This window comes from Ceratotherium simum, chromosome 10 (assembly GCF_057802395.1).
Source record: "Ceratotherium simum simum isolate JZ-2026a chromosome 10, ASM5780239v1, whole genome shotgun sequence".
In the NCBI taxonomy this organism is placed as follows: domain Eukaryota; kingdom Metazoa; phylum Chordata; class Mammalia; order Perissodactyla; family Rhinocerotidae; genus Ceratotherium; species Ceratotherium simum.
Genome location: NC_141909.1, coordinates 3347352 through 3359614, shown reverse-complemented (window position 1 = coordinate 3359614; position 12263 = coordinate 3347352). Strand labels below are relative to the sequence as shown.

Here is a 12263-nt window from a genome sequence, read left to right as displayed (position 1 = left end):
CAGTATTTTATCTTAAACAGTGTCTGTTTAATAATAACATAAAAAATTCGAAGTGGGCCATAGAGGAGACTGGGTGTTGAGGGATCAGGGCCAGGCCAGGAAAGATCATGGAGGTCCTGGAACCGGATGTCTGATTCATTTGCTGGGAAACCTCAAGGCTCAGCAAGGGGGAGAGCAGAATTCCACACCTTCCACCCCAGTCCCAATGGGAGCTCTGGGGTTTTCCAATTTCAAGGCTGAGGTTGGTCACAGAAGGAGGCAACCGTGAACCCTCACCACAAGAGAGCAGCACAATCCAAGGGCAGCTGGTCTTCCCATCAACGCTCTCCTCCCCTCCACCTTCCATACCCCAGTGGACGCAGGCCCTACAACATGTTTCCATGTCACCATAACCACAGACCCAGCCTCAGCTGAGCACATTGGCGACAGCAAGGGTTGCCTCAATGTGCAATTTTGAAACGAAATGTCTAAAGACCCTTTCCTTGTTGGGTTGGGTACTAGATGCTGCCAGTGACTCAGACTGTGACCCTGCCTTCTCTGAAGACATTTAACTGACTCTGAACTGAAGTGGGCCAAGCCTCTGACTAGCCATCATCAAGTCATGAAAAGGTCAGTGGAAAGTATTTGGAAAGCTATACCTGGATAAATCTAACTTGTTATATATTAATGAGTGGATTTTGGTAAAAATTAAAATGAATCAGGCTAGAACATATATGTACAGAACAGGGAGTCTGAAAAACACCAGCGCTATGGGCAGAGTGCCTCTAGAGTCTTGAGCTGCTGGATGGGAGTGGAAATCAAGCGAGTCGTGGAATGGACCCTGTTCTCTCTAAGTGAGAAACCCTGCCTGCCCCTCCGAATCCTGATGCTTTAACATACAAGAAACACAGAGTAGTGTTGATATAGGCCTTCATTTCCTCTTTGTTGACATCTGAAAGTTCTACTTTTTATAGTTTTAAGGATTTCTTTGTTAGGTCAGTGTGCTTATGTGTGTAATTCAAATTAGACTCCCCCCCAAAAATCTTTGTGGTATGAATATACTTGCCTCTATTCTAAAATAACTCCTGAGAATGCACACTGGAACTAGCTAGAAAAACTTCCCAAGTAAGAGGATGAACAGAGTGTGAAGACGAATTATAAAGTTGATAATGAAAGATATAAAAATGTTTTCAGATACTTCATTTATTCAAAAACTACCCAGTAATACTGGTACCACCAACTGTCAGAATATTTTTTAAAAGCACAATGTTGATACTTCAGCAAGTAGCTAAAGAGAAATGAAACAATTTTCTGTAAAGTAGAATTTGCTGAATTTCAAAAGTGTGAGTCTGTGACCCCATAAGCCTTTGACAGGCCATGAGCGAGAGAATTTCCTTGCTGGCCTGGCTGGCACTTTCAGCTCCCTGAAGGCAGGCAGCTGTCCCCAGGGCTCACTCTCCTTCACATGGCCTCCCGCTGTGCTCCCACACAGAGGCTGACTGGCTTATTGGCCAAGTCTTCTCACTGCCACGCCTGGTTTCCACGGCGATGCCCAGGCCATTCAGGATGCCGCACTGTCTCCATGTAAAAACCAGACAGGCACCCTCTCTCAAAACAACTGAAATGCACGGATACAACTTGCCTTCCAGAGAAAAAGATCTTTATCCAGATTCGTGGTTCTTAAATGAGAGGGAGGGGAGCACTTGCTCAGAAAAAAAAATTTTAATTTTACATTTGGGAAACAATAAATATTTACTGTTTTTGTAAATAAGTCTAGATAAGCGTTATGAATTAAAAATAGTTTAAAAATACTAATTTGAACAGAAGGCCCTCAAGTTCAATAGAAACTTTTTTCTTTTTTCAGAAAAATGATGAGTTTAGTTCTTATATATCAATTCCAAAGAATACCGTTGACTCAACAGATTTTCTGCCAATACACTTGTCCCCTCTAGAGTCGAAAAAGGAAAATAAACCAAATCCCTTTTTCTACATTAATTGCCACTAATTATTACAATCTTTAGGAAATAGCTGTTAAGATTCCTCAGAAATAATGTTAAGCCTGGCTTTACTCTATTTGTATTGCTCTGGGGAAATTATTAAAATAGTAATAACTTTTAACATGAATTGCTGATTATTCAGTTAGCTTTAATGCAGTTTCTAATGATTTCCACATTGACAGCGATTCAAAAGGAATTATTATTTAAGTGTCAGCTACTCACCTTTTGTCCCTTCACTCCGTGACAGTCACATTTCCCACAGCCAGAGCCGGCACAACCACCCTGGAAGGAAGAGAAAACACCTTAAAATAGAAGAACACTGGCAAATTGAGGTCAATATTGGAACTGAAATGATTTTGTCATCTTCACCTATTTATGGGAGAAGTCCTGGCCTGTTATTATGAGCACGGTCTTAAAATATGGGTATCTGAATTTGTTCTAATGGGGCTGTCACGTACTCATCTGATGGTCCATCTCTCTTGCCCTAACAGACAAAATAACAGTCCTGGAGTAAAACACATCAAAGCACTACTTAGTCCAAAAAGTAAAGGCTGTCACACACACTTTTTGCAGTTGACTCTCCAAGGGATTATGTTAACAGCACGTCATCCACATTTGCAAGGCTAAGAAAACGATTCAGGAGTTTCAGACCTAAGACCACGGAGACTGAGGTCCCAGGACAGCAGAGTCTATGCTTTGTCCTTCGAGTTCCCAGGGACATACAGGCAGGCAAAAAACGTTTGTGCAAAGAGGAAACGAATAAAGGGGCTGATTTTTAAGCCTAAACCTTAAAGAACTGATTTTGTAATTCAAAGCTTGAATGTCCAAGTAAAGAACATTTGACAACAAAATGTCCCTTGTAGTTCATTTCTCACATATAAATTAATGTTAAAAATGCAAGGAAAAGAATCCAAGCATGTAATCAAAGCTGCAAAGGGAACTAATGCTCACGGGGTGCCACAGACAATCAGCTACCATCTTATTTCATGATCCTAACAACTGTTTTGAGATAAGTGCCACCGTCCCCATTTTACAGATGTGAAAACTGAATTAGGAGGTTTAATGTCATACTAGGACAAGGTTGAAATTAGAACCCAACTTCAACTTCCATTACCTAAAGCTGCCAACACATTAAAAGATAAACATATGATGGGTCCTATATACATTTACAATTTCCTCAGAACTCTAATTTTAAACCAAAATAGACAGAGGTATGGTGGACAGAATGGAAGGGGGTATGATGGAAAATTTAGTTAATTAGCTTTATTAGAGGCTCTGTATCAAGTCTGAGATAAAATGTATACCTAAATTCTGCTTCAGGTGATAACAGTTTCCTGAAAATATAGGCATACTATTAACAGTACTGTGATCATGTGAAGTTTATATTTTTAACAATATACTCAAGTCTTAGCTCCATTGCCATGGAGATCTTCTGCATAAAACAACTGCATCTGGAGATATTTATTTTACAGAGTGAAATCTGAACAAGTGCCTCCAAGACAGTAAGCTGTTCCTAATTTTTTTTTTGGAAATGGGGACAATTGACAACAGTGCAAACAGACTCCAGAGACTATGGATCTGTTTCTTCCCCTGACTCACGTTTTAGGCAATTTTCAGCATGCACTCTCATAACATCCTAACATTTTAAATCAATCCATGTGCACAGTTTTGCTTCACAATCTGTGAAGCACAAGTGGGTTTGGTGACCACGCAGAGTTAGCCAAAGAGATGAGGCCAAAATCTCACACCTGCGCTCCAGAAGGTTCATCCAGGATGTACAAATACAAGTCCTGGGAGACTCAGAGACACACCTCACCAACGTCACCACTCCTGTCTAATCCCCAGTTTGGGGCTAACTGCTCCTACCTGGGTTCCCAGAAAACACCTCTGCTTCGACACTCATTGCACGTCTCTTACAGTCCTGTGCTTGTATGTCTCCCCAGTACCCCGTGAGCACGTGGGGGGGCAGCCCCAGAGCCTCACACCAAGCCTCCTGTAGACTGTAGTTCCTCTGAGACTACGTCGGTTGTAAACCACACCAGGAAAGAAAGAATAGCGCTGATGAAACAACGACACATCACCAACTGTTATCTACCCAATTTCAGAGTTGTCAAAACATTAATAAATAGGCATCTTAGGACTGACAAAATAGAGTAGTAAGTACACGGGTCCCATTGTTTTGTGGGTGGTAGTGGTATTGTCCATGTAATCAATCTTCAATAACAACCCTAGATAACAATCCAATGACACTGGGAGGTCAACTCACAACATACTACTGCAAACAGCACTGGGGGAAATACTCCAAAATGGGAACTCAACAAGGATTGTGGGACCACTCCAGATTGCCAGACCAGCCAGGGAAGGGGGGGCAGGTCTCAGGGGTACATGGGTCCCCGGAGTTGCCCAGAGCTGTTAGGTCAGCCCCCAGACCAGGAAAGCCCAACAGGTGAGGCAGCTCCAAGTACCCAGGTTCCAGGCTAGCCTCTTCCGGTCCCATTGCCCACAACTTTCCCACTTCTGAGCCAGGTCCAGAAACACAGCTCTGCTCTCAACTCTGCTAACCTCCCTTTCACTCCTACACATGCCAGAAGGAAAAGTCAACCAGGCTAAGACTCATTTATTTGCACGTCCATGTAGGAATGTCACCTACCACCCAGGCTCAGCTGGCAGAAACACAACAGCAGCCTGAAGCAGTTCAGGCTTTTCTGCTTACGGTTCAATACGGTTTCTTCAAAACTTCAGGTGAGGCAAAGAATCAAACAACTGAAGCTGAAAATGACTATTTGGTGATTCCGGGTTTTTTCTCTTCTGAAATGTTGATAAAATCTCAGAAGCTTATCTTTATTCAATTTGAGGGAGGTTACAAAAGTGAATTTCCTGGAACTAGTCCCTTAAGCTATCAGTAAATGCCTTAATTGCAGGGGAGCCCAGATAAGAGGTGAGAGGGCCCCCATTGTGGATTTAGGGGTCAAGTTGCTTCCTGAGTCTTTGCTCCAGAAACACACCAGCGTGTGTGGATAACAGGTGACCACTTTTGCTTTGGACAAGATGGCAGGTTATGACAATAACTGGAGAAAATCTGAGATGGGAAATAAAGGACTAGAGCCTTTATTATAGACTCTATTACAGAAATAAAGGATCCTCGCCCTGTCCCCACCAGCTTATACTGGTATGTCAAGCAAAAAATTAAAAAAATAAATATCCCAGACCAAAGACATTCTTAGCTCCTTATCTCCTTTATTCATGTAGAAGATCTTACTACCAATTCTGGTCCTAGAAGGCAATTCCAAAGAACTGATAATTCTAAGAATATCTAAATTATGGTCAGCTTTTCAGACAAAAGGCTTTTTTTTTAGACCGTGATTTTTGTTTCCCATCCTGGGTGGCCTAGCATTTTATGTAAATGGCTCTGTTAAAAAAAAGAAAAAAACTAATTTTAAGAATAACAAAGAACAATCATGAGATACCCATTTACTTTGCTAAATGAAATCTATTTTGAAATATCACTCTTCTGCTCCTTTACAATTGCTCTCAAATCATGCCCATGCTGGATTTCACCCTGGCACACAGAGCTGTCTTAGCCGTGACTTACCAATGATACTCTGAGTATCCCTTCTCAATCAGGTGTATGGATGACTTTGAAATAGCTAATTAAAATAAAAGCCTTAAGTAATGCAAGTCTCAACCCTCCATCGTGAATTACTATGTCTGGAATAAACTATCTGAGGTACTCAAATTCACAATTTCGTTGGTGACCTAATATGTTAAAGGCTATGTCATAAGTTTCACGACTTCCTGAGAAATTACATTTTGCATCTGGACCCCTCAGCAAAATCAAAAGATACCCATAGTCTCAAAGACTCAAAAAGCTCCCTACTGGCGGCACATCTAAGGGAGTTTACGAGAGCTGCTCATTTTTCCCGAAGTCTGGAATATATTGGGCCCCATCGACTAGCTCCCATCCCATCTGTTTCAGATTCTGGAAGGGGAAGAACTGGTACATTCTGGGAAGTACTCACATTTTTTTCCTGCCTTTCCCCTCAGTGGAGTGCTAGCACCAAGTAAATTAGCTCCAAGTCCCCAGGGCAACGCCTGTGCTCTCTTCCCACGAGGCAAACACTTAACTCACATAGTCACCGATGACGAAGTCGGTCACGGAGACAGGCTCCACTTGGAAATAGGGAATGTGGTGGAAGATTCCAAAGGTCAGAAAGTTGTCCTGGTCTGTCTTATAGAAGTAGACCATCTATGGTCAACAGCTACACGGGTCACCAGACCAATGGGGAAAGAGAAGTCTAGACAGCTCTCAGGGAAAAACATCATTGTTATATCCCTAAAACTGTAGGAAACTTAATGAAAACCAAGTCAATCTTGGCAGCCCTTTTAGCCTCTTCCCTCTACCCTCTTTAGACTATACAACCAATAATCTACTACAGGAGTATAAGGGAAGCTGAACTGAATTAATTGTATTTGAAACAGAAAAAATACATCCGTTCTCAGTGAAGTCTGTCAGACACACACACACACACACAACTTCAACAGCAGGGATCAACTTGAAACGCAAACAAATAATACAGTTTGAAAGGAATGCAAAAGGTACAACAACGTAATCCCCAAATCAAATCTCTCTTATATTCTGTATGAGTCTCTTTATACTTTTCAGGATATGATAAAATTAATATTATTCAATTTTCTTTGTGCCCCAAATAAAGATTTCCAGATAGTCAACCATCCGCATTAAGGCTATAAAGTATGTTACGTTCTAAAAATTCCCAAAGATTTATGATATACAGTGCTAGTGCCAAAGAAGGAAGAGGAATGATGAAGGCCAACGACTTTCTTTGAAATAAAGGCTACTTCCCCTCTTTCCCTGATCTACAGACCAACAGGGAGCTCTTCTCAAAGTTAAAGTGAGTTCCATGTGGGGACACAGGAAGGGGGAAGGCTCCCTAATTCTGTTTAGAGATTGCCTTTTTACTTAACCAAAGCATGCCAACCACTATGCTCGTGTGTCTGTATGTGTGTGTGTGAGAGACAGAAAGAGACAGAGAGAAGGAGAGCGCGGGCATAAGGATGCACTCTCAGGCTAATCTGTAAACTGTGACATCCCCACTATAGGAAGGCATATTTGGAATGAGTTAGAGTGAAATCCTCAATTCTCTGATTTTTCCCCTGCTTCTGATGGGAGATAGACCTCTACCATCACTGCTTTAACAATTTTTATGTGTTTCACATCCCACCAAATAGGGACATGTGGAGATCTGCCAAGTCTAAACAGCTTATCTTTCAAATTCCTTTTCACATTCCCTACGCTGTGCAAAATGTCAGAATAGTTTTGTGGTGACATTACAATCCCAATTTTCTTACTGGTTGTAGCACTTCTTCAGGGAATCTTTCGAACAATTATCTATCCAACTAAAGAAATATGTGGAGACAAAGCAATGTATTTCTGGGCTACTTGGGCAGAAATTAAAACCGTGCAGAAACCAAAGGTGGAGCCTTCACGTCCTCCTGCTGGGACTGTCAAGTGGAACAATCACTTTGGAAAGCCGTCCAGCAGCGTCTCGGGAAACTGAACACTCACACAACGTCCTTCCCAGCAATTCCACTCACAGGGAGATGCCCCACAGGGATGTGAGCACACATGCATCAAAAGGCAGACTCACACATTTTTATAGACGAAACCATTTTAATTAAACAATATTTGCCCTGATCACGTGCCAATGGAGTTTGATCTTTTCAATCCTATCATTTTTAATTCTATCTCGTTACCAAAAAAATGTTGATGTGGTGAATAAAAGAAGACCACCAAAAAAAAAAGCACAAAGAGCTCCCACTCTTTTTGGGTATGAAAACATCATAAAGAAATACAGAGTGTATATGGGAGATTTTAATATGTATTTCCCAACTTCCATCTTGTTCACAGTTTTAACTAGCATATACTATTTTTTGTAATTCTTGTTTTAAATTTTGTTTACTGCCATGAGGTTCTGCAAAACGGCTCGCTGCACCTTCATACTCCAACCGCCGCCCCCAGAAGAGATTGCCCTGAAAGAGAATCTTAAACCTTTTCCAACAGAAGAGCACGTACTGTGTGGTCCAGCGTATTCTGTTCAAGAACAAGTGAAACATCTATGATGAGAGACGTCAGAAGAGTGGTGACCTTCGGTGGGGTTGAGTAAGAGGGGGTACGAGGGAGGTTTTTGGGGTACTGGAACATTCTCTGCTTGGTCAGGGTGGTGGTTACACAGGTGGGTGGTTACATCTGTAAAAATTCATTGAGCTGTGAACCTATGATTGCTGCACTTGCTTGTAGTTCAATAAAAAATTTTTCAAAGGCATGCTCAAGAATGTTCACAGCAGCACTATACACAGCAGCCGGAAGGGGAAACAGTAGAATGGAGAAATACACAATGGTATGTATTCACAGAATGGAGCCCTCTGCACTCTGAGGGTAGGCAGCTACCACATGGAGGGATCACATAGACATAATACGGAGCAAACTGAAGCCGGGCACCCAAGAACAAACCGGGAGATTCTGTTTACATCAAGTTCAAAACTAACCAAGATGAAGTTGGATCGTGGTTACCCTTGGGGTCTGTTAGAGACAGCAAGGGGACCAAGGGGTTTCTAGAATTCTGGAAACCTTCTGGCTCAGGATCTGGCTTCTATTTCACGGGCGAGTCCACTTTGCAAGACGCACTGGGCTATGCTCTTACAATTTCACACGTCTTCAATAAAATTTACCCTCCAAAAAAATGTGCGTAGAATTAAAAAATTAATAACCAAATAGAGAGCAAAATACAGGCCAAATGTGGCAGTACACATAATAATTTCTTAAAAGCTTGCACTTGAAGAGCACTTGTGAACTTCCAAAACTATGCTTGGTATTGGGGCTTTACGGGTGATTAATCTCCAAGAAGCTCATAATCCATGTGCTTTCATCTGCATTTGTTTTATTATTGTATCATCATCATTTTGTTTTGATAAATGTAAGATAGATGTGATTCAAAAGATGTGACAATAATTCTTCATCATTAATTCAACAGAAAGGAGAACTTAGTTAAATAAAATAACATTTCTGACGCATTCAATCATGGAAACAGAATATCCTCACTACTTTTTAGACTTACAAAATATTTCTGCTCTTATTTGAAAACAACTACAAGTCTTGATAAATGCTGGGCAAAAACAAATTAGCATGAAACATTTAAGAAACAAACTGAACTTCTGACACGCAGCAGCACCTCTCTCGAGTAGTATGACTAAGGACTGTACATGTGAGATGCACGCTCTGCTCTGTTTCTCATTCGAGGCTGAGTTGGGAGCCTGGGGAGGGCTCCCAGCAAATGACATGCTTTGAGTAGATGAGGGTGCTCCCTTGGCTCCTCCGATCATCAACATGTGATCACAGTTCTGCTCTTACTTTTCCCCCATTGTACAATTTTTGTTGACTCATCTTCCTTTCTTTTCTTCCCTTTCTCCCACTCAGTGGGGGTGGACATTAAATGTCCCTGCCTGGGGATTCGGATGGACCAGAGGGACTGATAATGGAGCCCAGCATTTCACCTCCAGGTCACTGGTCTTGTCCAGCTGCAAACAGATGAGGCTATAATTAGTTGCCATGTGACAGTGGTTCAGATGGCCGTGTGTGAAACGAGTTGGTGGGCTGTGTCCCCCGGGAACCCATGGGTGGAAACACTGCCTGGAGATATGAAATGGGGGAGGCAGGGGGCTCTCCCCAGTGATTGCTGACTCACTGGCCTGATGTACAAACCCAGAGGAGGCCATTTCAGCAAGTCTCCAGCTCAGAGGTCCTCCTATGGAGCCACTCCCCAGAATGTTCTCCCAGAGCAAGTGACTGTCCTGGGCAAATGTGTGACTTAGGGATGCTGGCCCTGGACAGAACTCCCATTTCCCAATTTCAGGGGGGACATCTTCATCAATAAATGTCTCACCCTCAGCTGCTCTCTCCAGGCTCCTGGATGCTTTTCTCACCAGCCGCCCTTCGACCCTGCAGCCCTCACCTCTTCTTCCTTCCCTCCCATCTCCCCACCTACTCACTGACTCGCCTCCTCGAAGGCTCTGTCACGAGAGCCACAAACATATATTTTCCAGCCACCCTTTGAAGAGCAGCAAACTTTACCCAGCCAGACATTACAAAAGAAAGATTGAACTATCTCCTCCGACTATGGAAGAAGGTACATACACCTCCTCTGCTGGGGTGCAGTGTGTGGAGCTCTCCTGGCTGCTTTTGCTTCTCATCTTCCCTCTCTCTGTGGCTCCAAAATACACACCAGTCTTTACTCCTTCCACACCCCCGTCTGGCCACCGTCACTCAGACATCTGCCTTCAATTCTCACTTCTGAATCTCAAGTCTAGCCCAGAGTGGGGTAGGTTGGCAGGAATGGAAGCGGTTCCGGGGGGGCCCGTGCCACCCATTCATTCACACTGAGCCTCAGTGCCAAGTTTTACTTATCTTTTGCCCAATGGGTGATAAGATTTCAGCATCTATTGCACACCTGGTACAGGCCAGGCATCCCCAGTGATGCTAAGAATGCAGAGTTGAGCATGTTAGCAAGTGGGATAAGGAAGTGAGTAACTACAATACAACGCACCCTAGGAGAGAGGTGAGCAGAGGCCCACAGACACATAGAGGCAGCCCAACACCCTGTCTCAGGGACACAGGCATCTTCAGAGTAGGTCCTATCGGAGCGGTGAGAGAGGGGGGCACTGGCCTGGTGAGAGGAGCTGGGACGTGTGGAGGGGAGGAGGCTGCAAAGAAAGAGGCAAATGTGAGATAAAGCACAGCCCAGGGGCACACAGCGCTGGGTGTGAGACGGGTTAGTGAGACCCAAGAGGGACACAGCCGGTAGGCAGGACTGAGCCAAAAACGTTTTTAAAAAGGAAGTGACGGGGGAGATGTACTCTCCTAGGAAGAAAACAGAGTGAGAAGAAAGTGCTCGGGGAACTGGTTGGGAGATAGGCACAGGGCTGGGAGGGAAGGCAGCAAGTAAGACCACCAATTCCTGAAGCAGGAGGGGAGTCGAATACGAGGTCTTGGCCACGCGGCCTGAGTCTAAAGGCCTCACAGCAACATAGCTGACTCGCTGCAGAGGTGTGGGCCTCCTGTTCCTAACTTATGTGTTTTCTTTTGCACACCAGTAACTTTGATCTTAACAAATGAATAGATAATTGCTATCTTAAAAGTGATAGCAAATTTCCTGGAAGACATAAAGAAATTCCATCAACTGGGTATATCGGTGCCTTTATTAATTCCTAGTCATAAATAAATTACAGCTTAATCTATTACATATGCAATTTCCAAGTTTAACATTTAATTCAAAAGCATGTTTTTAAACAAGTACTGTGTGCTTTCTTCACGCCAATCAGTATTATTAAATCCACCTGGAGCAGGAGAACTGCAGCATAGCACCGTGGTGAGAAATGTTGTAAAGGGCTGGAGAAGAAATAAAAGGAGAGAAGGAAGGAAGGGATGAGAGGAAGGGGCAAGAAGGAAGGGAAGAGAGAAAGGGAGGGAGAGAGGAGGGAAGGCAGGAGGGGGAATGTGAAGGAAAAGAGACCAGTTGCTAACATCCAAGAAGGTGCCTGACGCTGTGTCCTGATGGGGTTTGGTGGGAAGTAAGAACCTATCGGTTGGCCCCTGCGACCATCGTTGCTGCATGTCTCTTGTTCTCATCCCTGTATATGAATCCCATCGTCACACTGTTTCTTTTAACGTCCTTGTATCACAATCTTAGCAACATCACAGCAACATATTATCTTTAAAATATTGTTGCAAAGGTGCCACACTTTTGCAGGAAAGTGGATTTGAAAAAGAAGTTAGAATGGCCCCCTGGCCTTAAAGAACTCCTCCTCAAACCACCCTCTGATCCCACCTCACGCCTTCTCTGCATTATAGCTTCAGAAAAATCCCAAATCAGGTGTAAATTTGAAATAAAAAAATAACATTTAGCGAACTTCTGATGCTTTTCCTTCTGTGTCCCAGAAAATACACTGCATGTTACCAAATTAAACGAAAAACTCCCAACAAGCAGTCTGTTCTACCACACCACATACACTCACTGGACAGCCATCAAGAGGTATTCAGGGAGAGCAGTTTTTCCATCAACAGAACTATCTTTACAAAGATACCTTGAAGGCTCCACTTGCTCTAGGGAAGTGACAGATAACCTGCACACAGGTATGAAGACTCACATTATCCTGAGTATTAAAAAACGGAGCCACTTTTCTGTTTATCCCATTGTGTTGCACATCCTGATCCTT

At 43.1% G+C, this 12263-nt stretch overlaps 1 protein-coding gene across 2 annotated transcripts in view; it reads right to left on the bottom strand.

Annotated features, from left to right (window-relative positions):
• COL4A1 (collagen type IV alpha 1 chain) overlaps window positions 1-12263 on the bottom strand; it is a 147329-nt gene that overhangs the window by 78048 nt on the left and 57018 nt on the right. For both annotated transcript variants that reach the window (XM_004423171.3, XM_087435857.1), the window contains exon 2: window positions 2199-2258. In XM_004423171.3, the coding sequence (XP_004423228.1) occupies window positions 2199-2258 (60 nt within the window). The remainder of the gene's footprint in view (window positions 1-2198; window positions 2259-12263) is intronic.